Raw genomic sequence first — 25,410 nt, forward strand, 5'->3', positions numbered from 1 at the left:
TCATATGGTAGATGCAACTAGTTTCAAGTTCCTTATAGTCTGGTAATAAAGGAAGAACTTGAATAAAACAATCCACTTGAAAAATGTTAATCCATGAAAGTATAATCCATGAAGGATTGATGATATCAAAATCATGTTCCCGGGAACTCTGCATATTCGATCGAATTGAAACAAACTATTTTATGGGATATATGAAATATTATAAGGTTAACAAATGTATCCATTTGTATTTATCAAGAGATTATAAATCAATAGAATCATGATTTGAATATAATCAAAACTCCTGAAGAGTTATAGAAAAATTATATTTTGAAAGAAAACTCTTGACAATACTATATTGTTTTTATGTATCTAAACTGGAGTTCTAAAACTGAGATGTTATCATAAATATCCTTAAAGTATTTTATTTAAGACGCTCGTATATGTTTGGTCCTGAAATACCATACGTAAGAGTGTTATTTAAGAAAATTATTAATCTTTTTCATTACTGAAAGATGTAATTTCATATAAAAAGAAAGAAAATCATAATAGTAACTTCTATAGTTACAAATGAATAATTCGTATGTACGAGACGAATTTTTATACGATTATATGTAAGAAATTTGGTTTGAAATCCAAATAGACCAATAAACTATTGTCTAAGTCAAAAGAGAATTATGGACAAGAAGTCTAAAGGCCCTAGATATCATAATAGAAATGAATAGAGTTTATTCTCTTAAGCTTAATTCTCTGAAGAGAGTTGATTGGAATGCATATCCTGAAGATATTGTTTCCAGGGAAAGAAATATGATAGTAAGTGTGGTTGTACTCTTTTTCCTTATCATGGTTTTTTTTTATCCCATTGGGTTTTTCCATGACAAGGTTTTAACGAGGCAACAAAGAACATACAAAAGATAGACACCCAAAGAGAATGTTACAATTTGAGAGATGAAAATCTATCATTGTTCTAAAAGTTCTATGACTACTCATTCGAGGGGGAGCTTACGTAGTTGTACTCTTTTTACTTTTACTACGGTTTTTCCCATTGGGTTTTCCATGACTAGGTTTTTAACGAGGCACCACGTAATACAAGATGGATGATCAAGGGGGAGTGTTATAAGATAAGCATTGAAATGATCATCCACTTCTTTACCAAACTCAAGCACTATGATCATCCACTCCTTACCAACTCAAGCACTATGATCATCTACTCATCAAGCACTATGATCACCCACTCATTTACCAAATTAAGCACCATCTTTGTTATTTTATGTATTGTTGTTCACTATAAATATCATCACTCATCTCACTCTTTTGTACACCAAAAACAAGAACAAGAGTTTATAATCAAAGAATCATTACATTTTCTTCTTCCTTCTTATAATAAACTATCTCCCTTATACTAGTGTTATTTGCTTCCTACGGGTATTAAATTCTACTCTTATTTAAATTTCTCGATACTATAAATTATAAGTTATTTCATAACATTTAGCTTATTTTTTCATTACCAATAATTATAAACATATCGTTTGATAAAAATAAAAATAAAAAAAATGGTAAGATCATTCATCAGGAAGAAACAAGAATTGCAAAAGGATGAATATGTTTGTATTACCAATAATCTAATCTTTCTTTTACAAAAAGTCCATATTGTCCTCAATTCATGCAAAAACACTACGAATTGTCAAAGATCTTCAATGAGAAAATATCAGTGGAGCCTGACAATTATCAAAGATGAGATAGATATATTAAGGGAGCAAAGGCTTTGAGAGACACGAGGGAAAGAGCGATGATATTAGGGAGCAAGCCTTTGAGAGTCACGAGGGAATAGAGAAGTTTTGCGGATGTTATCGAGGGCACATAAGAGCATTACCACACGCTCCAGCCCCACTCCAAATCCACCGTGAGGCGGTGCACCATACCTGTAAACATGCAGCCACTTGTCAACTCAAACTCAACTCAACTCATAGTATGTGGATATGCAGTAGATCGATCAGTTTGTGGTTACCTGAATCCATCGATGTATGTGGATATTGTCTTGACATCAATGCCGCATTCTCTTGCACGCTTCTCCAAGAGTTCTGGGTCATGGATACGTTGAGCTCCTGACATGATCTCCTCTCCTATAAGAAAGAAACCTCAAATTTAGTGTATTATTATTAAATCAAGTGTACAAGTAACAACATAATTGGGTGACAAACTCGCACCTCTGATGAAGACATCGAATGAGTTGCTGTAGTTAGAATCGTCTTCACATGGCATCGTGTAGAACGGTCTGACAGCCGATGGATAGCGATGCAGCATGTAGAACTCTGTCTTGTACTTTTCCAGAACAAGCTGGCCAAGTTTCCTCTCAGATTCTGTATTTAAATCACCAAGAGGATCAACCTCCTCGCCAGCTTCCTGTCAAGATGACCCAATTATTATTATTATTATTATTCATACTCTTAACTCATCAAGTTGAATGCAAAAAAAAATCCAGTCATACCTTAAGCATTTGAATCCCTTGTGCAAAGGTTAGTCTCAATGTTTGCGGAAGAAACTACAAGTTTAGTGCCAAATCATCAATTTTCAATACAAAAGAAACTTTAAGTTTTTTTTCCTAAGAATCCAAACGATAGATAGATACCTTCAAAGATTGAAATGGGTATTGCTTTCTGACAGTTTCAAGTTCCTTTGGGCACCTTTCTTCTATTTTTGTGAATATGAACGGAAACAAGTCCCCCACAAGATCCATTATCTGCACAAAACAGGAAGCACTAATGGAGAGATTGAAATATTATCAATAATATTTTTTGAACACTTGGCGCACAATCATATAAACACACCTCAGAGTAGTGCATTCGTATCTCCATCTCCACATCAAGACCCACGAATTCACACAGGTGTCTATGAGTGAAAGAGTCTTCAGCTCTGAAAACAGGACCAACCTCAAAGACGCGACGCATGTCACCACATATCGCCATCTGCTTATGAAGCTGAGGAGACTGAGCCAGACAAGCAGGCTGCCCTTTGTAGTCCAACCTAAATACAGCGGAACCTCCTTCGCTACTGCCAGCAATCAATTTCGGTGTGTGGATTTCAAGAAACCCCTTGGATAGTAAGAATTCTCTGAACGCCTACACAAACAATTAAAAATCATGCATGCAAGGAACGTATCAGGATTAACACATGTATAATGACAAATCCTATCCTAAAATCCTCCATCAGGGCTTACAATTTGGACATGGCACTGAATACGGAAGAGGGCTTGATTAGCCGGTGTTCTGAGGTCAAGAAACCTATTATTGAAACGCGTGTCCTGAAGGACACGAGCAGCTGGTTTGCCAACCTGCAACAATCAATCATGGAAACAGCAGCGAAGATATTAAAAAAAAGCACATTAGCAGCTCTCCAAATCTTAAAAACATTATTATTCTCTACCTTGACAGATTTTTCAATATCTGCTTCACTTCGAGCAGCATCCTCCACAAGAAGTGGTAAATTTAGCGAGGATCTGCTGAGGCAGTACATTTTTGTGACATGTATTTCAACCTGCAACATTGTTATCGATGAGTTAATAATGTCACACTAATCAAAAGAATCAAAAGGAAAAGGAAACAAGAAGCAAACCTGCTGAGTGGTTCCTGTGAGAGGCTTCTTAGGGAGAGAGACGACACCGATAAGCTCAACAACGGATTCATGACTCAGCTGCTTGACAAATTTAAGCATGCTTGTACCAACTCGGGCCTCCTCCACGACGCATTGAACCCTGAATTCACTTTGCCTCAAGATCACAAACAATTTTTTACCGACTAAGCGATGATCGTGCACTCGACCTCTGATGGAAACCTCTGACCCCACAATCTCTTCAACCAAGTTGCTCACTTCAGTTAACTCTTTTCCTTCAACAGCCTCTCTCCAGCTTCTACCTGCAGCCGACTTAGGAGTCACGTCACCGTAGTTGCTGGAAAACGATTCATCCTCCTCCTCCAGAGGAAGAGGAAGAGAAGATGATGTGGCTTCTTCTCGTTCCTGTTTACGGGACAACTTCTCCAGTTTAGCGGCTCTCTTCTTTGCTGCTTTCTTGCTCATCTTCTCTTCGTTGGATGACGACATGATGCCTCCTTGGAAACCCTACACATTATATATTCCCCCCCATTCACTCACGAGAAAGATGACTTAAACCCTACTTTCTTGGTAATTCAAAAGTTTCAATTAACTAATATAAAAACTCTGAATTAGGATAATATAAAAAAAAAGAGACAAATATGAACAAGGAGAGGGAGAGAGAGAGAGAGAGATCTTACGGCGAGGATGGAGAAGCGCGACTGAGAAAGAAATAGGTTTAGGGTTTTTTTTGTGTGATCCCTTGTATAATAAAAAGTAAGTTGCCTAGCTAATTGAATAATGACATGTAAAAATTATTACAAAATAATAAATAAATAAAAAGAATTGAAAAGAAAAAATAGCAAAAGCAAAACAGGTTCCCATAATTTTTGTTTAGCATAAGAGGGAAGTTAAAGTTTTCAAATTACTAATTTTTTATAATTTTTTATAACTTCCTCATCACAAAGACGAAATATCCATTGATTTCGCAAGTTTTACGCTACTTTAACCGTTAGATGTTTAACGTAACCAACACTACAAACTAGAAAAATGAAGATTTCCAATCCAAGGTGTTCAAAGGAAAAAAAAGAATTCTCAATTCAAAAAAATATAAGAAAAACGAAGAATACAACAACAACATCAAAAGGCAAAATACAATCTGTCGCAATGGTAAATGATCTTAATTACACTATCAAAGATGAACATCACTAAAATAAAATAAAAATAGTTTGAATTAATAAAAACAAAAGAAAAAAATAGAAAAGAAAAATGCACCAAAAATGTTTCACAGTTACGTGTTAATTTACATAGTTAGTAGATAAAATCAAATTTTTTTTTTTTACTTTACCTCGCCGTCCGTTATTCTTTCAACACCTCCACGATCACCATTTAGTTTTTACGTCCTATATTCTATTATTTATAAGATTATTCCATTACTCTACAATTTAAAAGATCTCTCTTTTGTTTTTCATTTTTCTTCTTTATTTTTCATTTTGTGCTCGAGTGTAGCAAAAAAATTTATACAAATGTCTTGCCTATATTCATATTTATTTGTTTCCTTCTCAGTTTAACAATTTTAGTGCTCTCTAATTCTTTCTACATGATTCAGGTTGAAAATTGTATTTAAGTATTCTCCTATTCCGAAAACTTAATTCTTTCAAAGAAGAAGAAAAAGAAAATTCAAAAAATTGTAATCAACTTAGGTAACAGTAAGTATGTCTTAATTTACTATATACAAATTGATTATTTACAGATTTTTGCTTTTTTATAACCGAACATATTCAACTATTTTCAGTAAAAAAAATAAGCATATTCAACTATTTTTCAAATCTGTTTATTAATCTATTATATACAAGTTGACTATTTTATACATGTTTTCTTTGTTATCATTGAAGTTCCAGGTTGTTGATGACTGTTGAGGAAAAGGAAAACGATGGAGTAGAATCTAAAAATGAAAGTTCAAACAAAATATCCAAAAATGTATTTTTTACTTGGCATTTTATCTTTGTCCTGCATCTCAGATATTAAACTATTCAATATATACTTTCAATAAAAATTTAATGTTTTCATAATTTTTTCCTACTAATATTGTATTTAAATAAATATGTTTACTCCAAAAGTATATTGTTAAAGACTTATTTTAAAAACAAATATAGTAAAAGTGAATGGATTAGATGTAGTAAATTTAACTATATTTAATTTTTCTATAAAATTATTATCTATGTTCGTAAAAAATAATAATAATAATTGTTTTAACCCTTCTAAATATGTTGTTTGAATACAACACTTCTAATATTACGTCACCATTTTATCTAAATCCAGAATATTTAACTAAAATAATGTTTATTTTTGATTAAATGGGACGTTAGAATTTTATAAAGAAAATAATTAAAATGTAAATTATATCTTATTTTAAAAGCAGTATTATAATATTTACTTTTATGTGTTAGCATATATATTATTTTTATAGAAACAAGCTTTAAAAAACATGTATGTTGTATATATTTTTCAAAACTACATCATAGAAATTGTTTCAGTACTTCTAAGTTTATGTATTAATGTTTACCTAGGTTAAGAAAATATATAAATAAAATAATAATTTATTTTGATAGTCATTTTATGATCAAATACTTTAGAAGACATTAAAATTGACAGGTGCGTAGCACCGGAAATAATACTAGTTATCAAATAGGATAATACTATGTTATTATCAATAGAGCACAATAAAGAGTTGTCTTTATCTCGGTGACTCTTACTGGAGTAATAAAAAGAGAATGACAATCACTTTCAACTCACTGTGAAACGTGTAGTTTTACATTAATATGAAAATTATCTCCTCTGAGGTTCATTTATTTGAGAACCAAATCTGAAGTTTTATATGAAATTTTTTTAATCATCACGAAATAGATGTATTAATTTATTTTAGATCTTTACTGGTGTATATATTTTCTATATTTGTTTTATCGGTTCGTATTGTTTAGAACTCTTTGTCCCGAAGACTTGGTTATACAATTCAGCGACAAAAAAAGACACCAGGACTAACTTTATGTATTTGATTGTTTTATGTTCGTGGTTCCACTCTCCACTTGATTCGTTTAACATAAACCACATCATCAATGTGTACATCATTTTCTTCTCATTGAATTTATTAAATACAAATTAATCTACGTATTTGTTTTCTCTTTTTACACCATTATTGTAATAATTTAATAATTGAATTATTCAACAACGGCTATTCAACATTTTTGAAACTAAAACTCTAGCTCATGAATCTTATTGGCTTATTGTTCTGATCAATAATTACAAACATATGGTAAAAAGATCATTCATCAGGAAGAGACAAGATTTGCAAAAGGATGGATATGTTTGTACTAGTGATTCTTCTTCTTCTGATATTTTCCAACAAAGCAGTTTCTCAGAGTGAAGAAGGAGAGTTTGGTTTCAACGGTTACTTATACAACAGCTATGGAATTGCCAATCTTGACTCCAATGGCTTATTAACGCTCACAAACTCGACCAGCTACAAATCTGGTCAAGTTTTCTACAACTTACCAGTGCGGTTCAAGAACTCAAAAAACGGTACAGTCTCTTCCTTCTCCACCACCTTTGTTTTCGCTATAGTCCCAATATTCCTAGGCCATGGAATGGCTTTTGTCATCTGTCCCACCAGAGGCTTGCCCTATGGCTCATCATCCCAACATCTAGGACTGTTTAACTTGACCAACAATGGAGATCCCTCAAATCATATCGTAGCAGTTGAGTTTGATACCTTCCAAAACCAAGAGTTTGGTGACATAGATAGTAACCATGTCGGCATCGACATCAATGGCTTGCAATCAGAGATAGCTTCCACAGCAGGTTACTACAAAGAAGACGGTACTTTCAAAAACATGTCTCTTGCAAACAGTAAGCCGATACAAGCATGGGTTGAATATGATTCCTCAAGGAAACAGCTTAACGTCACGCTTCATCCTCCTCATCTCCCTAAGCCGAATATTCCATTACTTTCTCTAACCAAAGATTTGTCACCGTATCTCCTCGAGTCTATGTACGTTGGCTTCACTTCATCCAACGGCATGCTTCGTTCATCTCAATATGTTCTAGGCTGGACATTCAAGCTCAATGGGGAAGCTTCGAACCTAGATATATCTCGTCTCCCAAAACTTCCTGATGACGACAATCAAGAAAGTGGTCTGAAAAGGATCTTGGCCATTAGTTTGAGCTTAACGGGTTTCGCTGTGCTCGTCTTCTTGGCCATAAGTCTTACCCTTTTCTTGAAAAGGAAGAAGTTAATGGAAGTTCTCGAGGACTGGGAGGTTCAGTTTGGTCCGCACAGGTTTGCTTACAAAGATCTTTACGTTGCTACAAAGGGTTTCAAGAACAGCGAGCTTCTTGGTAAAGGAGGGTTCGGAAAAGTTTACTAAGGTACATTGCTGACGTCGAAGATAGATATCGCGGTGAAGAAAGTTTCAAATGATTCAAGACAAGGGATGAGAGAGTTCGTAGCAGAGATCGCCACCATTGGGCGTCTCAGACATGCTAATCTAGTTCGGCTTCTTGGTTACTGTAGACGCAAGGGGGAGCTTTATTTGGTCTACGACTGTATGCCAATGGGCAGTCTTGATAAGTTTCTCTACCACAAACAAGAACAGAGTCTTGACTGGTCACAAAGGTTCAAGGTTATCAAAGACGTAGCTTCTGGTCTTTGCTATTTGCACCAGCAATGGGTTCAAGTTATCATTCACAGGGACATTAAACCAGCAAACATTCTTCTCGATGAATCTATGAACGCAAAGCTTGGTGATTTTGGTCTTGCCAAGCTCTGTGATCATGGTATTGATCCGCAAACCTCTAACGTGGCGGGTACGTTTGGATACATCTCCCCAGAGCTGTCAAGAACCGGGAAGGCAAGCACAAGCTCTGATGTATTCGCGTTTGGAGTGTTGATGTTAGAGATAGCTTGCGGCCGAAGACCCGTCTTGCCACGAGCATCTTCGCCGAGCCAGATGGTTCTTACGGATTGGGTGCTAGATTGTTGGGAAGATGACATATTGCAAGTGGTTGATGAGAGGTTAAAACATGATGATAATACGTACCTCGAGGAGCAAATAACAATGATTCTGAAGCTTGGCTTGCTCTGTTCGCATCCGGTTGCTGCCATTAGACCGAGCATGTCTAGCGTTGTCCAGTTCTTGGACGGTGTGGCTCAGCTACCTCCTAACTTGTTTGACATTGTGAAAGCTCGAGAAATCGTTGGAGGCACTGAAGCCTTTGGTGAAGCAGCTAAGTCTCTTGTGCAGCCTAGTTCGGTCGCCATGGTGACGTTTACGGAACCTTTTACCTCACATGGTCGCTAAAACATCAAACTCGCAGAATCACACTCTTTCTTCATGTCACAGTTGTGTTTGAAAACTATTGTGTAACTCTCTACTTTTGTCCGAGTGTTTTTTCTACGAGAATGTCTATTTAGGGTGTGTTTCAGTCATTTTAAGGATCCGAGATTGCGAAATGTAAATGAGAATGAAAACAAATTGTTATTTTGAAGGGAAAGCAGATGACATCATCTCATATGATTCGAAAGATCCTAAGCAGAAACAAATGTATCATAAGCAAAGTGTAAAGGATGACGATGATGATATTACATGTAAAGGCCTTCAGGGACGCCTTCTTTCTTCTTGAACATAACCTTCTCCTTGGCTTTCTTGAAATCCGGATGCGTCACCTGAACAGACCACACATCAAACATTAGAGTTCGTGGCTACTAATTCCCAAGATGTGTGGTTTGAACCAAATGATTTAGACTCTTTACCTTCATACGACGCTCCCTGAGAGCAAGCAGACCAGCCTCAGTGCAAATAGCTTTGATATCAGCTCCTGAGAACTCGTCTTTTGTCATCACAAACTCTTCCAAGTTTACATCTTCCGAAAGAGTCATCTTTGATGTGTGTATCTGTTTTAAACAAAGACACTCAAGCTCAAATGACAAGAAACTTTTTAACAAGCAATTGATTTTGATTTCTCGGCATAAGTATTACCTGGAAGATGCGTCTTCTCGTTTTGATATCTGGTAGTGGGAACTCGATCTTCCTATCAATACGTCCAGGTCGAAGAAGTGCCGGGTCAAGACTCTCGATTCTGTTTGTTGCAAGGATGACCTTTACGTCTCCTCTTGAATCGAACCCATCAAGCTGGTTCAGAAGTTCCAACATAGTTCTTTGGATCTCACGCTCACCTCCTGAGTTAGCATCATACCTGTTTCCATTTCAATCATTTAATCAGTAACCATCTCCGATGAACAATTGGTTATATGGATCATGTTTGTGAGTTAGTTTGACTTACCGCTTGGTACCAATAGCATCAATCTCGTCAATGAAGACGATTGATGGTGAAAGGTCATCAGCAACTCTGAAAAGCTCTCTCACAAGCTTGGGACCGTCTCCCAAATACTTCTGAATTAGTTCACTACCAACAACTCTCAAGAAAGTAGCTGATGTAGAGTTCGCCACCGCCTGAGAAAAAAAACAAAGATTCAATATATCACTCCCGCATTGTTCAATAGTAAAGCAAGTACAAACACAAAACAAAAACTAAGCGACCAAACTGCAGCAGTTACATGTATGTGACCGAAACAAAAGAAAACAAGTGATTCATCAGATCTTCATCCTTGAGGAAAACATTCTGGCTATGATTTAATTTCTGTAATTCAGGTGACAAGCGCAACAAAGGTTTAACCTTTTTCAAATATTTCTGCTTAGAGCACAGCCTCGTATGTTTTTTAGCTAGATAACAAGAAGAAATCTGTTGCAATCAGACTATAGATTCATCTGAACACGTCAGTGAATGTAAATGAAACTTTAAACAAGAAACTACGCTATACTCCTAACAGATACTGGTACTTGTTAGATTAAAGGCAAAACCTTAGCAAGTGGTCACTGAATGTAAATGACATTTCAAACAAGAGACTAAGCGATACTCCTAACAGGAAGAACTCTGTTGCAACTACATTGCGAGTGACTCTATGTGAACAAGTCACTATAAGTAAATGAAACCTTAAATAAGAAACTAATATATACTCTTAACAGATAATACTACATGTTAGATTAAAGGTAGAAAGTTCAAACCTTAGCAAGCAGAGTCTTCCCAGTTCCAGGCTCACCATACAAAATCACACCCTTGGGCGGCTTAATACCAATATCCTCATACAACTCAGGATGAGTCAAAGGCAACTCAACAGCCTCCTTAATCTCCTGAATCTGAGCTTCTAACCCTCCAATATCAGCATAAGACTCCAAAGGCGCCTTCTCAACTTTCATCACAGACACCATCGGATCCACTTCATCTTGCAGTATCCCAACAACAGAGAGAACCTAAACCACAAAAACCCCCAATTAAAACCACATCTCATAAAAAGATCCAATCTTTTCAAAACCCTAATTTCACAATACCTTATTATGCATCAAGATCGAGCAACCAGGCTCGAGCTGATCTTTATCAACGAACGACAAGATCCCAACGTAATACTCAGGTCCCACGGAAGACGATACGATTGCGTGATTCTCATCAATCAACTCCTCGAGGTTCCCGACGCTCATCGGCGTCCCACGGAGATCATCGACCTTAGATCTATCTTCCTCCGCCTTCTCCTCCTGAGGCTTCAGCCTCTCCTGATTCGCTACGAACTCTTCCTCCATCAGGAGATAGTCCTTGATCCGCTCCATCTTCAGCAGCCTGAGCTTGCACTTAGTGGAAGGAGTCACCGTCGGGAGCCTCGCCGCCGCCTCGGGTCCTTTTTGGCGACGCTGCTTCCTCCCGACGCGGGACGGCGGAGCCGCCGGCTCGAACTTCTTCTCTTTCTTATCGCCGCCATCGGGCTTCTTGTCTCCTTGGCGATTCAAACCTCCGGATGGTCCTTGACCCATGATTGCTTCTTCTCCGAGAGAGCTTTGCCTTTTGTGTTTCTCTCTTTGTACTGAGATTCTTGGCTTTGGGAAGAAGATATCTTTTTTATCTAATTCATTTTTTTAATAAATTAATAATCAGATTTTGGGCCTATATATGTATTAGGCCCAAAAAGGAATCGAGCTTAATTGTGCTACGTAAAACAAGGCCCATAAAATTTGAAGTTACCCTTCCGAAGCGTAACCAAACCTAAAGAGACCACCATGAAAGTTTACTACGTAAACTGAAACCATTTAATAAATCTTTATTATTGTTTATTGTTGTTACATGATAATAGTAATACTGTACAAAGATAATATATGGTACTATATATATTTATAGATCATTGAACTCATTCATATTCACTCGCAGGTGCACCCACTCGAGTGTTTCTTGAGGGAGCATCCCATTTATACATGAAATATTCCCCGTGAAATTGCTTGTTGAGGACATAGACTCCCTCTTCTTTTGCGATCCACCTACATACATTAGGGTCCATTCCAGTACACGTACCATCTATAAAATCTTTGTCTGGAAGAAACGCATTAAAAACCACATGGTGTTTGTAATTTGGTCCCTGCATGCAGAAACATAAGATATAAATTAATCTGATCTATTTTAATTTCTACTACAAGCAAATATATATTACATATATTGAAAATGTATATTTCACCTGCCATAGATCACACCAATACAGAGTCTTTAGGTTGATGGTAAATTTAAATTGAAAATTTTCGCCGATATTAAGATAAGTAATCGGAAAATCATGACTTCCGCTCTTGCAATGAACCTTGAGTTTTTTCTGAAACCCTAGCTGGTTTACAATTTCAATATTGAATTTTCTGAAGAGAGGAGGCATCAAATAAGAGTTTATAGAATCAACAGAAAGGAGGACAAGGAAAAAACATAGTAAATATTTTCCCATCTTATTTTTTTTTCTATCAGACGTATAATAAATGTTTGTACCGAGTACCACAATAAATCTATTACCATGTAAAATATATATACAAAAAAAACGTACGACTAAATTTGTCCATACATTAAATATTTTGTTGATCAAAGTCCATACATTAAATACTTTTACTCTATTTTATTGCATTTATGAATCATTCAATTCAAAAGCAAGTCTTTTTTTTACTACATTTAAAAAGCAAGTTTATATGGTATTAGAGCATCCCAATTCCTCTTTATATTTTACTTTAAAATGGAGTAATGAACACAAAATAAAAACACTACTCTATAAATGGAGTAATGGAGTAATATTCTATTTTTGTTCATTACTCCATTTTAGATTAAAATATAGAGTAAAATTGGAAATGTCCTTAATATGCATACACATATTTGAACTAATTGGTTATTGTTATTCCATTAGTTTCTTTACTATAGAAATAGGCTGTAACTTTTTTATTTTGATTTTAATTCATTTGCTATAGATTTATTTTGAAAAATATTCAAAGCATTTAATAAAAGCTAGAAAATATGATTTTCATAGCTAATCTTATATATTAAAACAGAAGTCACAACTTTTTTCATGTGTGATTTTTTAAGTTGGACATTCTATTAAATAATTACTTTGATGAAATTTTCTATTTGCATAATAATATCATAACAGTAATTGTAGTTGCATTTTAGTCTTTTATTTTCCTAAACAACTAAGTAAACTTATTGTTAACCAGATTTCTTCCTGGTTTCCTTCCTAACCATATGCTTCTTCTTTTTTTTTTTTAACGTGTGATATATTCTTTAAATTTAATTGTAGCTATTTAATTAAAAAGGAACATTATAAAACATATCCTTTCATCTAGAGTTCAAGAGAACTATAATACACATTATTCATATAGCCATGATTTAATATCTTCATCTTCTTATTTGAGATACAAATAAATATTTATAAGAAGATTCTAACAAAATACTTTTAAAAATAATTCAGAATCATTTTAAAATTTACTTACAACAAGTAATTAATTTAAACTTTAATTATAATAAACTATAACTAGAAATTAAAATTTAATTTAGTTTTTATTTATATATATTTTTAAAAATATATAAATATTATTAACTATATTTTAATGATAATGAAAATTTAAATGATAAAAGATTTTTTTAGAAAGATCCATTTCTATTTCCAATTAAAGAATAAAACTATTTTACCCAAATGAGGGTATTTCAAGTAATTTCTCAAATAAGATCACTACTACAAAATTATTTTGAAGTACAATATATTATAGCTAATTTGAAAGAAAAATTGTTGTTTTTAACAGTATCTCAAAAAACAATTATTGAATTTAAATTAAATTGGATCTATATAAAAAAGATTTGTCATAAAAAAATATTATGTAAAATAATACTGTTACATAATAATGTTTTCAAAATAAATTTTGTTACATAAATAAAAAAATTATAAAATTTATAGTGATAATATATAAGTCACATAAACATAGATATTATTGAAATATAATACTAAATTACATTAAGTTATTGATAAATTTTGTTATATAAATTTAAAATATTTTAACTTAGAAAGAAAAAACTCGCACAGATGTGCGGGTCGAGATAGTATATTTTATTTTCTAACTTTTTGGTCGTAGATTTATTTTTCAAGCCTAAAACATGATTGTTTTAATAGAATGCTTTAAAAAAAATGGTTGTCTAACATATTTACAACCCTTCAAATCACCCCTATACTTGTCTAAACAAATAGAAAATGGTAATAGTGTGCGGTTGTTTAACTGGTAATTTTTATTGATCTGTAAAATATTTCCTGATTTGGGATTTATTCGGATAAACATTCTAGACTTTTCTGGAAATCGTTTTCGAACTTTACTACCTATGTGGTGTTGTTCTGTTCTATTAAAAAATAAAATTAACTAAGTAGTGATATCTTAATGGTAATCTTTTGAAGTTTGGTGTGTATCCACATCAATTTTGAGCTCAATTTTTAAAAAAAATTAAATTATCACTACTTAGTTAATATGAATTTGGGTTTCAACCTTAATGGCTAACAAGATGGACCATAGCAAATGATCGGTTTACCCTTAGCATTAGTCAGAACCATAAAGTATTCCAAACTCATATTATGCTATATGGTACGATTTTGAAGTAGTCTACTATGTAGCATAAAATGTGTTACTTCCTAGTCCGGCCGGATCAGCCAATAGAACATATCAAAGAAAAACAATATGTAATTTTGTATTTCTTATTTGCAAGTTTCTGCAATGCTATTTTATATAAATAAATAAAGTTAGTTGTTACAAAAACTATGTAAAGGATCTATTTTCTACATCTTGGGATTTTGTTTAATAACATACTCGAACAGACTAAAGTAATTCGATAGTGAAACATCATCCCACTTGTAGTTTGTATTTAAAAATTAAAACATGATTGATTAGAAACATATTTCGTCATAATCATAGAATTATTTATATACCTTAAAAGTTAAAATAATAATTCTACCAATTAATCAAATATATTCTCTCCGTTTCATTTTAATTGTCTTTCTAGGTTTATGAACATAGATTAAAAAAACATATAATTTTGTATATTTTCAAAATAAAAACACAATTACCTATACATCTAATCATATTTCAACTAACAGAAAAAATGAAAGAGAGAATCTGATTAATAAATTTTGCATTGAAATTTTAAAATGACATTTATTTGAAACGGGAAAAAAATTTCTTGGAACAATTAAATCGAAAAGAAGGGACTAGTAATATGTAACTCCTATCACATCAACTCTGATATTTGTAGCAGTTGTACTCTACCTCCCTACACAGAAGCGACGGCATAACTTATTTGATAATTGTAGATCTGGAATAAAAGTTATTTGATAATTTATCCAAAGCGACAGCATAACGGTTTCAATATTAAGAATTGACCACCCAAAAACAAGTTATCCACTTGTACGATATATATTTATACATGATTAAATTCATATTCACGCGCAGGTGCAACCTCTGAAGTGTTTCTTGTGGGAGCATCCCATTTATACATGAAATATTCTCCATGAAATTTCTTGTTGAGGACATAGACTCCATCTTCCTTTGCGATCCACATACATACATTAGGGTGCATTCCAGTACATGTACCATCTATAAAATCTTTGTCCGGAAGAAACGCATCAAAAACCACATGGTGTTTGTAATTTGGGCCCTGAAACATAATTATATATATTATGTAAGAGCTTGCATTTACATATGTCGAGAAAATGTATAAACATCTTTCACCTGCCACAAATTGCACCAATATAGAGTAGTTAGGAGGATTGTAAATTTAAATTGAAAACTTTCGCCGATATTAAGATACGTAATCGGAAAATCATGACTTCCGCTCTTGCAATGAACCTTGAGTTTCTTGTTTATTCAGAAAATTCAATGTAGATGTTTTCTGAATAGAGGAGGCATCAACGAGTTTATAGAATCAAAGGAAATGAGGATAACAAAAAAAAAAGTAAATATTTTCCCATTTTTTCTCAGATGTATAATATAGATGTTTTGTGACGAATATGACAATAAATCTGTCACTCATATATATATATACAAAAAATAAGAACGAATATATTTGCCCATCCATTAAATACTTTGACTGCGTTTTATATTTAATGTGATATACTTGCCTAGTTGGTTGTTTTCACCGGTTTGACTAGTAAAATATTTCCTGGTTTGGGATTTACTCCTATAAACTGTGTAACTGCAAAAGATCAATCTTCTAAGAGCACCAGCATTAATAAACACCCGGTTGGGATTCATAATTTGATTTTTTTATTATTATTTTTTTTATTTTTTCGTTTGATTTTTTTGTTTAAAAAAAAAAAAATTGACCAATAGCGGGCCGCCACGTGGCGTGGAGCCCGCTGAACAGTAATGATCCGGGTTCATCCGGAAGGAGCGTGGCGAGACAGAGTCATAACTGTAGCATATTATAATCTTTTTTTTCTCGGGACGCGTGTGAACTCCTCTTATCATTCCCTGATGCGCATGGTCTAAGGTTCTAAATGGTGATCAATCTTCTAACTGCAAAATAATTTCTTATCATTCCTTATATTTTATACCATTTATAAAAATTATTTGTTACCTAGGATTTTTTTACATTCCTTAAATGTTAAGGAATAATATACTACAATTATTCTTTATCAAATTAGGAGAAAAATATATGTTTTTTCTTATTTTATTTCTCTTCATTCTTTTCTTTTATTCCTCTTCATTCTTTTCTTTTATTCCTCATATTCTTCTAATGATTATCAGTTAGATCCTAAATGACTAAGATTTAACTTATTCATAAATAATGAAAGCCATTAGTAAAATAAAACTTATTTATAACCAACTAGAGTATTTCTCGAGTTGATCTAGAGAATGATAATCACAATTATAGATCAAACCAAACCTCAGTGATGTATGTTATACAGAAACAAAACATTTTCGTATTATATCCATAAGCAATTGAGATCAATACAAGATCGAAGGAAGTTCATGTTGTTGTCCAAAATGTGTGTTAGAGTATTTTAAATTAACAATACATTTTAAATCAAAATCTTATTTTCAGATAAAATTTTCAATGAAAATCCTTTAAATAAAAAACCATGTAATGCATTATCGTTATAGTGTCGCAACAATATATTTTAATTAATGATTTTTTATCATTTTATGTCCATGAGTACATCACATATATTAACAGGTTTGTATATATAGATATATAAAATTTAATAACAAACAAAACATTTTATTATTAGTGGAAAAGTTTAAAAGTGAAACATGGAGATTTATGAAAGCTATTATGAATTAGTATTTGTTTATGCATAAAACAACAAGATTAATTTATAATCATACAATTAGCAAGAGAAATTTCTTCACCACCCAGTTTCCCATTTCTCTAGTAATAAGTCTTCACCAATAGCAGAGTTCCAAAGATAAAGCCCATCAGTTTTAGCGGTCCAAACGCATTTTTCCCAACCGCATCTATGAAACAAGATTACATCATCCCAAAACACTTTCACATTCATATGACCATCATCTTTACTCAAGTAGCACCAAAATAACGTTGAGTGAAGCATATTTTCTCCAAAATTCCAAGAAAATCTATCTCCCAGATGCAGATTTTGTTCGCCTAAGTCGTCGTCTTTAGATTTACAATGGACGAAGAGAGTTTCACTGGTGATTAAACCGTTGACCACCGTGATTTGCCAGTCAGAAATCTTCGGGACTATGATGTCTCTGGTGGTCGTGCTGCTTGCTAATACACGATCATGAAATGTTAAAACAAGATAAATAAAAATGCCTAAGAGAAACTGTTTGATGTTGTTCATGCTTTTGTTTCTAGTAAACATTTGTGAAGAATTGTTTTTTGTTGCTTTGGTTATATAATGGAAGAGCGAAACGGTAATTGACGTTTAATTAACTTATGAACTCTGAAGTTATTGCATTGCATTAACGATTAAATCAATTACGTGATCATTGACGGGTGATCATTTTGAAGCTCAAAGGTCGGCCTTCTCTATGAAAACAAAAAAGTTAGCTTAAAATTTTTGTGATCCAGTTAGTATCATCGAAATCTATAGTCGAACAAAATTAAATTATATAAGTTAGTATAGATTAGGATGTCAAAACTATAACTCAAATGTTTATGTAATTATGTCAAAACAAATTATTTTCCTTAGGTTTCAGCATGGTGGGGGTATTTATTTCTAAGAAAAATAGTATTTCCTGAGCCTCTTTTATGGGGGTTATTGGAACACGAATTTCTGTGGAATTTGATGATTTTAATAGTTGAGAGGAGTTTACAAGTTAACTAGATTTAACAAATTTTATCAAATACTTTTACTTAGATTTTCATTACTTGTGTATATAATTCTATTGATTGTTATTAACTTTTAAAGTAAAAAATTAATGGTGGTAGAAAAAAATGGAAAGAAAATCATTTCAATTAAGACAATTCTTAAACAACTTTTAAAAAAAAATTTCTCACAAAAAAGATCTCAAGAAATAAAATGACCAAAAAATTTAATTTCAACTTTTTACTTTATAGATATATAAATAATAAATAATAAAAATATTTTTTTATATAATTTTGAAATATATGTTTTAAATTTGAATTTTTGTAAAAAAAATTGAATTATTATTTTTGAAATGTTTTTTTTTTTAAATTCGAAAGTGCTTTTTAAAACTATTTTTACAATTTTTATTTTAAATTTTTAATATTTTTTCTATTTTTTTAAGTTGTGAATTGTATTATGTTAAAGTTGTGATTTGTATATTATTTCATTCTTCAATTTGAGTTTTTGTGTGTGAGTGTATTTTATTACATTGATTTCAAAAATCTTATGGGTAGATGATATTCTCAAAGTTGAGTACAATGAGTAAAAACAAAGAAAATTTACATCTCAATAACAATAGATTTTAATAGAATTTTAAAATCAATGAAAACTAAACTTTTTCAATAACAAATGATTTTGAGTGGAATTTAAAAATCATCACCCCAATAACAATTGATTCTATTTAGATTTTAAAAATTCACAAACCAATAACAACGGAATCTCAAAATTTAATAATTCCTCTAGAATTCTTTGCCCAATAACTCCCCCTTAGTTAAACTAAATGCTTGATTTATTATCTTCTATATTAAAACAGAAGTCACAATTTTGACTCATGTGTGATTTTTAAAAAATAGACCTAATAGACTTATTACTAGAAAGTCATGTTATATTTAATCTATAATCTTATCGTTATTATAGGTCTAAATAACTCACTTTCTACATAATAGGAACTAAATAATATGTCTATAACACAATATTGCTATGTTATAGGAACTAAGAGGGGTTATTGGGAGATGAATTTGTGTACAGGTTGTGAATTTTTAGAGTTGATAGATTTAAAAAAAGTTATATGGATTGTGAAAATTTATATACATTGACTTATTAAATTTGATCATAACTTTTTTAGATTGATATAGATTTTCATGAATTTGCATTACCTATTTTCTATCATTTTTTGTAAAATAAATATAGAATATATTTATTTTCTAAATTATATAGCATGATTATTTATTTTTTTCTTTCAAATTAAAAGAAAATAATACTGATACATACAAAATTGAACAATTTTCTCAAATAGCCATTTTAAAACATTTTGTTACAAAAAGAGCATTAAAAAGCTGTCAAAAAAAAAGAGCATTAAAAAAAGAAAATAATCAAAAAAAGTTTCATTAAAAATGTAAAAGACTATTTTACCCCTTACGGGGTAGATGTATAAGTAATAAAAAATAAAACATAAAATAAAAAGTTGTTCTTATATATTTGTTTTTCAAATTCGAACATTTTTATATTTTTTCTATTTTAAAAAAAAATATTTTTTTCAAAATTTTCTTTTTGAAATTCGAAAATGTTTTTTGAAACTATTTTTTTGAAAAAAAAAAAATTATTAAGATTTGTAAATCTAATTATTATTATCTATATTAAAAATATAATATTCTTAAAAATAATTATATATTCAAAAATTTAAAAATATATAAATATATAAATTATAGTTTTGAACATATAATTTGAATTTAAGGTGCAATAGATATTTGGTAAGAATAATTATTTTTTTTCTAGTATTTTTATCACAAGGATTTTGAAAATCACATGGATACATATGATATCTTGAAAGTTGAGTCTTATAAGTAAAAATAAATATAATTCATCTCCCAATAACACTAGATTTAGTTAGAATTAGAGAATCAATGATAACTAAACTTTTTGAATAACAAAATATTTGAATGGATTTTGAAAATTCTTAAACCAATAATAATAAATTCTATTAAGAATTTTGAAATCCAAGAATTAATAACAATGGATTTTTAAAATTCACAAGTTCTACACAAATTCATCTCCCAATAACCCCCTTAAATAACTATCAATCATTTCCAAGCAAAAAAATTGATCTGGAAACAACCAATTCAATAAAAAAATATACGATAAAATTATTATGTTTTAAAACTAATAGACACACTTCATATATATATTATAATATATACCAAAATGGAATTAAAAATAAAATGTTTATATAAAAATAAATGAAAATAAACATCCGCACGGTTGCGCGGATCGAAATATAGTTGTTATTTAAAGTATAAAGTAAGTACCAATAACGTTGTACGTTACATTATTGGAATATAAAATATTGGATCACTGGAGTGTTTGAAGAACACCTTTTCGAAAAATGATTTCAGTTTTCTTCTTAAAAACAATACCAAAAATTCGATAAAAAAAATTAATCAATACAATTAACTAATTAAGTACATTCTAAGAACACAATAACACGAATCCAAATATTCGAAGCAGTCTACATAGTGAAAGGTTTCGCACTATTCAAGTTTATATAGAAAAAGGAAAAACAAATCTAGACGGACAGAAAAATCAAGACACTTCATAAATTAAAGGGCAAATATTCAAAATAGCACATTTCTAATTTTATATCACAAAAATAGCACTCAAAAACTAAAATGACCAAAATAGCACATTTCTAAGTTTATCATTTGAAAATTTTAATTTTTTTATTTTCTAAAATTTGAAATCTTATCCTCAAAACCTCATTTCTCAATTCTAAACCCTAAACCCTAAATTCTAAACCCAAAACTCTAAACCCAAAATCCTAAACCCTAAACCCTAAACCCTAAAATCTAAACCCTAAACCCTAAACTCTAAACTCTAAACCCTAAATCCTAAACCCCACCATTTAACTCTAAACCCTAAGTTTGTGACTTTTGATAAAATATTAAGTGCTATTTTTGTGACTTTTGACCTTGAGTGCTAGTTTGGGAACATAAACTTGATTTAATGCTATTTTTGTCTTTTTCTCTAAATTAAATAGCTTTCGCTCGGCTGTACTTTTTGATATGCTAAACAAACTAAAACTGATATAACCAAATTACGATTAATTTGGTTGAATTTTTTATTTTTTATTATTTCATTAGGATAGATCCACAAAGAATTCAGCAAAGAATTCATAAAGTTTAGTAACAGCTATAAAGCATATAATATCACATCTTATTCTCATATCATGAGTAATTAATCTTGGACATGGTTATATTTTCTTTGATTTGGGTTAAACTCGAACCCCTAAAGGATCCCTCGAAATAACATACAATTAGATATTACGGTGAACCTCCGTTGTAGATGACTGCTTGTAGCCTACAAAATTGATATCAAAACAAGATCAAAGGAAATATTTCTGGTACAACCTCGTACAAAAGTAGCACAACTGACATAACCGGACCGGTTGGGTATTGCTGCTAGGCACACTCATATATGATATATATATAAACGATGAATTTTTCTGATTTATATTTTTAAATTATTTGACAGAATTGTTTGGAATAGCTTTGGATGTGATTGTTTGACGCTGGAAGTTCCAAAGACTATGATATGAAATAAAAATAATACAAAATCGCAATTTCTGTAAAATTTTGTTTGGCGAAGTTAACATTTCTCAGTTCTCATCATTAAAAAAGGAAATATCCATGAGTTAATATTCACCTGCAACACAACGTGTAATAGACCAAGTTCCCAACCTCACACATTTTGTAAAGAAGAGAAAGAGTAAATGCACAAAACCAACCTCGCAAAAAGTATTTTGAAATGCAACGTCAGCTCAGCCTAAGTTTGACTGTTTTTTTGCCTTCTAATTCTAGCTTGGAACGTACTCATTTCGACTTTAATATGTTGTCACCTAACTATCCCAAATACGAAAATTGTAGATCGATCGACTTAAGTGTAAGTGTTGTTTATGCCTAGTCAAAAAAAAAAAAGTGTAAGTGTTGTTCGATAAGTATATCCTTTCCACCCTATACAATTACTTGTTACATCTACTAAATCATGTTTTTAATTATGTATATTGTTTTCATTTTTTGTTGTCATCCGTACATTATTGTTTTCATATTTCCTATCTAATTACTTGTTACATCTATCAAATGCCATATAAAACGAAAATCCCATTTCAATAAGTAAAAGTTTTTTATTTGATATTCGTTTGTTAACTTATTTTCTTTGTATTTTAGTTGAACTTCAATTAGCTCGAGGTGCGTCCCAAACACATTTATATACCTAGAGGGCTTTACTATAACTCTTTTTTTTTTGTAACACGGCTTTACTATAACTCTGTAAATAGACTTTATGATAAAAAGTAGTCATATATGTTGACTAATTTATTAAGTGAAACACTGGAAATTAAATAGAATTTGAAATTGGACCAAGCCATGACACAACAAAGACACGAGTTTGATTCTAAGGACACCATAGTAACTTAAGACGCACGTCAAACAGCTAATGAAAATTCCAAAAAAAAAACATGATTATTATTGTTGCCCTGACATCATCTTAAGCTAGACCTAATTCAAGGACCGTTACAAATCCTTAAACCAAAAGTAACAACTCAACCACTCAAGGGAAATGAACTCCTCCAGTACTTCCTCCACCGACTCCGGAACCAACTCCACCGCCTATCCCGTTTCCTAAACCACCGCCTATCCCATTTCCTAAGCCACCGCCTAAGCCTCCACCAACACCACCAAGTCCACCAAAACCAAGGTTACCACCGGGACCAGACACACCCCCACCGACGCCACCGAAAGGTAAACCGTTGTCTCCGATGCCGGAGTACCCGCCACCGTATCCGAGGTAGTTCTTCTGGTCAGAGAGCCCTCCTGGGATGTTTCTTGCTCCGGAAGCAAAAGCTGAGGCTAGGGCAAGAACCAAGAAGAGACTGAAAAGACACTTCGCCATAATCTCAAAGTGGTTAAGAACGGTAATATTGATAACAAGAAAGTAGACAAATTTGAATTTTTATGTTTATTGCATTGCCGATGATCTGGGAGATATCTGGGTCCTTTTAAAGGCCCCGAGTGACCACATACAAAAATATGACCGGTGAAGATAGTTATTGCCAATGTAAATGCTTTTTACCAAAGGCTCTGATGTCAAATTTAAGTTTATTTACATTCTGAAAATGACTGGTGGTGACGTGGTAAGTAACTAACGTTCCGCCACGGCTGTGTAAGCGGTTGAGCCAGTCAAAGCTATCAGATAAAATTGTTCAAATTTGGAACGATATTTTAGACGGTAAAATATTGAAATTAGAGAATTGTAATTTTTCTCTAAGGCTTTTAATTTAGCTTTATCAAGCGACCAAACATCTTAAAAATAATCCTGTCCTGGTTTCCTCTTTGAAAATAATCATGTTCTTTAAAACGATAGTCTCTATCGAATGATTTCGTTTTGTAGATCTGTTGTATTAGCTACCCACGTTTAATACGGTGGTGCATAGAGTTTGATGATTGATCGAAAAAGGAAAAGAATTGGTAGAGTCTCCAGTTTTACAAAGAAGTGGCAAATGGTTCACCTTTCTTCTGAAAGACATGCTGGTACACACTTTCGCTGAGAGATACATGAAAAGTAAAGTAAAATCTTTCGATGTAAACTAAGAGCAGCATTATCGCTGACTCTTAGCCCAACTCTTCCCCCAAACTCAATTAAAAAACAATTAACAAAACACATAAGCCCAAGACTCGCCTCTTACGGGAGGTGCCGAAGGCCCGCCACTTAGTGACTCGATGTAAACTAAGAGCAGCATTATCGCTGACTCTTAGCCCAACTCTTCCCCCCCAAACTCAATTAAAAAACAATTAACAAAACACATAAGCCCAAGACTTGCCTCTTACGGGAGGTGCCGAAGGCCCGCCACTTAGTGACATGTGTCAACAAATGAGAGGACGAAGCAATCGGTTACGCGTCTCTCTCGATCATCTCTCTCTCTATCTCGATCATCTCTCTCTCGAAACTCTCTCGACGAAAGGTGATTTCGTCTCTTTCGGTGTCTCTCATCGGCGACGTCTCCGTCGGTATCTCTCATCGGCGACGTCTCCGTCGGTATCTCTCATCGGCGACGTCTCCGTCGGTATCTCTCATCGGCGACGTCTTCTTCGGTGGCTCTTGTCGGCGACTCTCTCTCGGTGGTTATCCTGGAGGCGACAGAGCTCTCTCTCGGTGGCTCTTTCAAAATCGAAAGGTAAGCGGTTGTTGTGTTCTTGACTATGCATGTGTTCGATTAGGTCTGATCTGTTGTTTTTCTATGTAGTTTGTTGGCTCTGTCTCTCAGTGGTTTTTCTCCTCTAAGCTTTTCCTCGGTGGCTCAAATCGAAGCTCTCACCTCAAATCGAAAGGTAAACCGGTTGTTCTGTTGTTTCATTATGCATGTGATTGATTATTGTAGTTTGTTGGTTCTGTTTGTTTCACCTGAAATCAAAATTTTGATGTGTTTGATCTCTGGATATGTCCTGTTTGTTCTTAGGTTTTAATTTTGTTTCAGTTAATACAGATCGATCAAAGTTGATTTGCTATGTTTCAATCCTTGCTCTGTGTCTGTTCTTTGATTTGTTTTCGCTTTTGATTATGTCTTTCTGTTGGATTATGGTCTGAATCATTTTTTGTTTATGTCTTTATGTTGTCAGATAAAAGGATCAAAATTCATCGAGCAAAGGTTCATCTAGCTCAGGAGTTCACTGCAAAATAAGGTTAGTGTTACTCTTAACTGGTTCTCCTTACTAGAATTGATTTAGGTTGTGGTTAGAATTGAACCGACTGTAATTAATGAGTTGGTTAGAGTTAGGATATGGTTGTGTGATTAATAGAAGTGATGGATAGCTACAATTGATTAACGCTTAATGTGATGAAAGTAGTAGATAAATGTCAACACGTTTTTGTTTGTTGGTTGTCATGAATGCATCCTCTCTTCCTTCTCTGTCATCTCCTTCATCTTTCTTCTCAACTTCTTCTTCTCGGTATGAATCCTAATGCCCGTCCTTTAGCTTTTTAAACTTACTAAACAGTCAACTCCCTAACAATGAATACCGAACTCAGTTTCTGAGTTTTTCACCTAC

General features: G+C 32.7%; 5 protein-coding genes and 1 pseudogene across 5 annotated transcripts; 1 reads left to right on the forward strand and 5 right to left on the reverse strand.

Annotated features, from left to right (window-relative positions):
* Window positions 1-1,572: 1,572 nt before the first annotated feature.
* Window positions 1,573-4,344, reverse strand: LOC106375504 (aspartate--tRNA ligase 1, cytoplasmic). The gene is made up of 10 exons (XM_013815434.3): window positions 4,269-4,344; window positions 3,592-4,095; window positions 3,403-3,513; window positions 3,197-3,310; window positions 2,808-3,098; window positions 2,609-2,719; window positions 2,468-2,521; window positions 2,187-2,382; window positions 1,988-2,102; window positions 1,573-1,901 (listed from the first exon to the last, which is right to left on the reverse strand). The coding sequence occupies exons 2-10, from the start codon at window positions 4,075-4,077 to the stop codon at window positions 1,775-1,777; spliced, it is 1,605 nt and encodes a 534-aa protein (XP_013670888.2). The 5' UTR covers window positions 4,078-4,095; window positions 4,269-4,344; the 3' UTR covers window positions 1,573-1,774.
* A 1,916-nt stretch (window positions 4,345-6,260) lies between these two features.
* LOC106375502 lies at window positions 6,261-8,924 on the forward strand (annotated as a pseudogene).
* A 158-nt stretch (window positions 8,925-9,082) lies between these two features.
* On the reverse strand, window positions 9,083-11,566 carry LOC106375503 (26S proteasome regulatory subunit 4 homolog A-like). The gene is made up of 6 exons (XM_048745409.1): window positions 11,013-11,566; window positions 10,689-10,934; window positions 9,907-10,076; window positions 9,603-9,819; window positions 9,377-9,517; window positions 9,083-9,289 (listed from the first exon to the last, which is right to left on the reverse strand). Exons 1-6 carry the CDS (start codon window positions 11,484-11,486, stop codon window positions 9,206-9,208), a joined length of 1,332 nt encoding a protein of 443 aa, XP_048601366.1. The 5' UTR covers window positions 11,487-11,566; the 3' UTR covers window positions 9,083-9,205.
* A 192-nt stretch (window positions 11,567-11,758) lies between these two features.
* On the reverse strand, window positions 11,759-13,205 carry LOC125580627 (S-protein homolog 21-like). The gene is made up of 2 exons (XM_048745410.1): window positions 12,179-13,205; window positions 11,759-12,082 (listed from the first exon to the last, which is right to left on the reverse strand). The coding sequence occupies exons 1-2, from the start codon at window positions 12,428-12,430 to the stop codon at window positions 11,858-11,860; spliced, it is 477 nt and encodes a 158-aa protein (XP_048601367.1). The 5' UTR covers window positions 12,431-13,205; the 3' UTR covers window positions 11,759-11,857.
* Window positions 13,206-17,221: 4,016 nt separating this feature from the next.
* Window positions 17,222-18,548, reverse strand: BNAC01G09490D (S-protein homolog 74). Its single transcript, XM_013815049.2, has one exon. It carries the CDS (start codon window positions 17,825-17,827, stop codon window positions 17,351-17,353), a length of 477 nt encoding a protein of 158 aa, XP_013670503.2. The 5' UTR covers window positions 17,828-18,548; the 3' UTR covers window positions 17,222-17,350.
* Window positions 18,549-22,640: 4,092 nt separating this feature from the next.
* Window positions 22,641-23,361, reverse strand: LOC106375553 (glycine-rich cell wall structural protein). The gene has a single exon (XM_013815497.3). It carries the CDS (start codon window positions 23,255-23,257, stop codon window positions 22,916-22,918), a length of 342 nt encoding a protein of 113 aa, XP_013670951.1. The 5' UTR covers window positions 23,258-23,361; the 3' UTR covers window positions 22,641-22,915.
* Window positions 23,362-25,410: the final 2,049 nt, after the last annotated feature.

This window comes from Brassica napus, chromosome C1, assembly GCF_020379485.1.
Source record: "Brassica napus cultivar Da-Ae chromosome C1, Da-Ae, whole genome shotgun sequence".
NCBI lineage: Eukaryota > Viridiplantae > Streptophyta > Magnoliopsida > Brassicales > Brassicaceae > Brassica > Brassica napus.

Coding starts and splice junctions, on each gene's coding strand:
- LOC106375553 (XM_013815497.3), bottom strand. CDS start 23,257: ATGGCGAAGTGTCTTTTCAGTCTCTTCTTGGTTCTTGCCCTAGCCTCA.
- LOC106375504 (XM_013815434.3), bottom strand. CDS start 4,077: ATGTCGTCATCCAACGAAGAGAAGATGAGCAAGAAAGCAGCAAAGAAG. Junction 3,514..3,591: donor TCACAGGAACCACTCAGCAG/GTTTGCTTCTTG, acceptor ACAATGTTGCAG/GTTGAAATACATGTCACAAA. Junction 2,103..2,186: donor ATTCGATGTCTTCATCAGAG/GTGCGAGTTTGT, acceptor TCTTTCTTATAG/GAGAGGAGATCATGTCAGGA.
- BNAC01G09490D (XM_013815049.2), bottom strand. CDS start 17,827: ATGTTTACTAGAAACAAAAGCATGAACAACATCAAACAGTTTCTCTTA.
- LOC106375503 (XM_048745409.1), bottom strand. CDS start 11,486: ATGGGTCAAGGACCATCCGGAGGTTTGAATCGCCAAGGAGACAAGAAG. Junction 10,077..10,688: donor GGAAGACTCTGCTTGCTAAG/GTTTGAACTTTC, acceptor TTTTTTTCTCAG/GCGGTGGCGAACTCTACATC. Junction 9,290..9,376: donor TCAGGGAGCGTCGTATGAAG/GTAAAGAGTCTA, acceptor TGGTCTGTTCAG/GTGACGCATCCGGATTTCAA.
- LOC125580627 (XM_048745410.1), bottom strand. CDS start 12,430: ATGGGAAAATATTTACTATGTTTTTTCCTTGTCCTCCTTTCTGTTGAT. Junction 12,083..12,178: donor ATTGGTGTGATCTATGGCAG/GTGAAATATACA, acceptor TTCTGCATGCAG/GGACCAAATTACAAACACCA.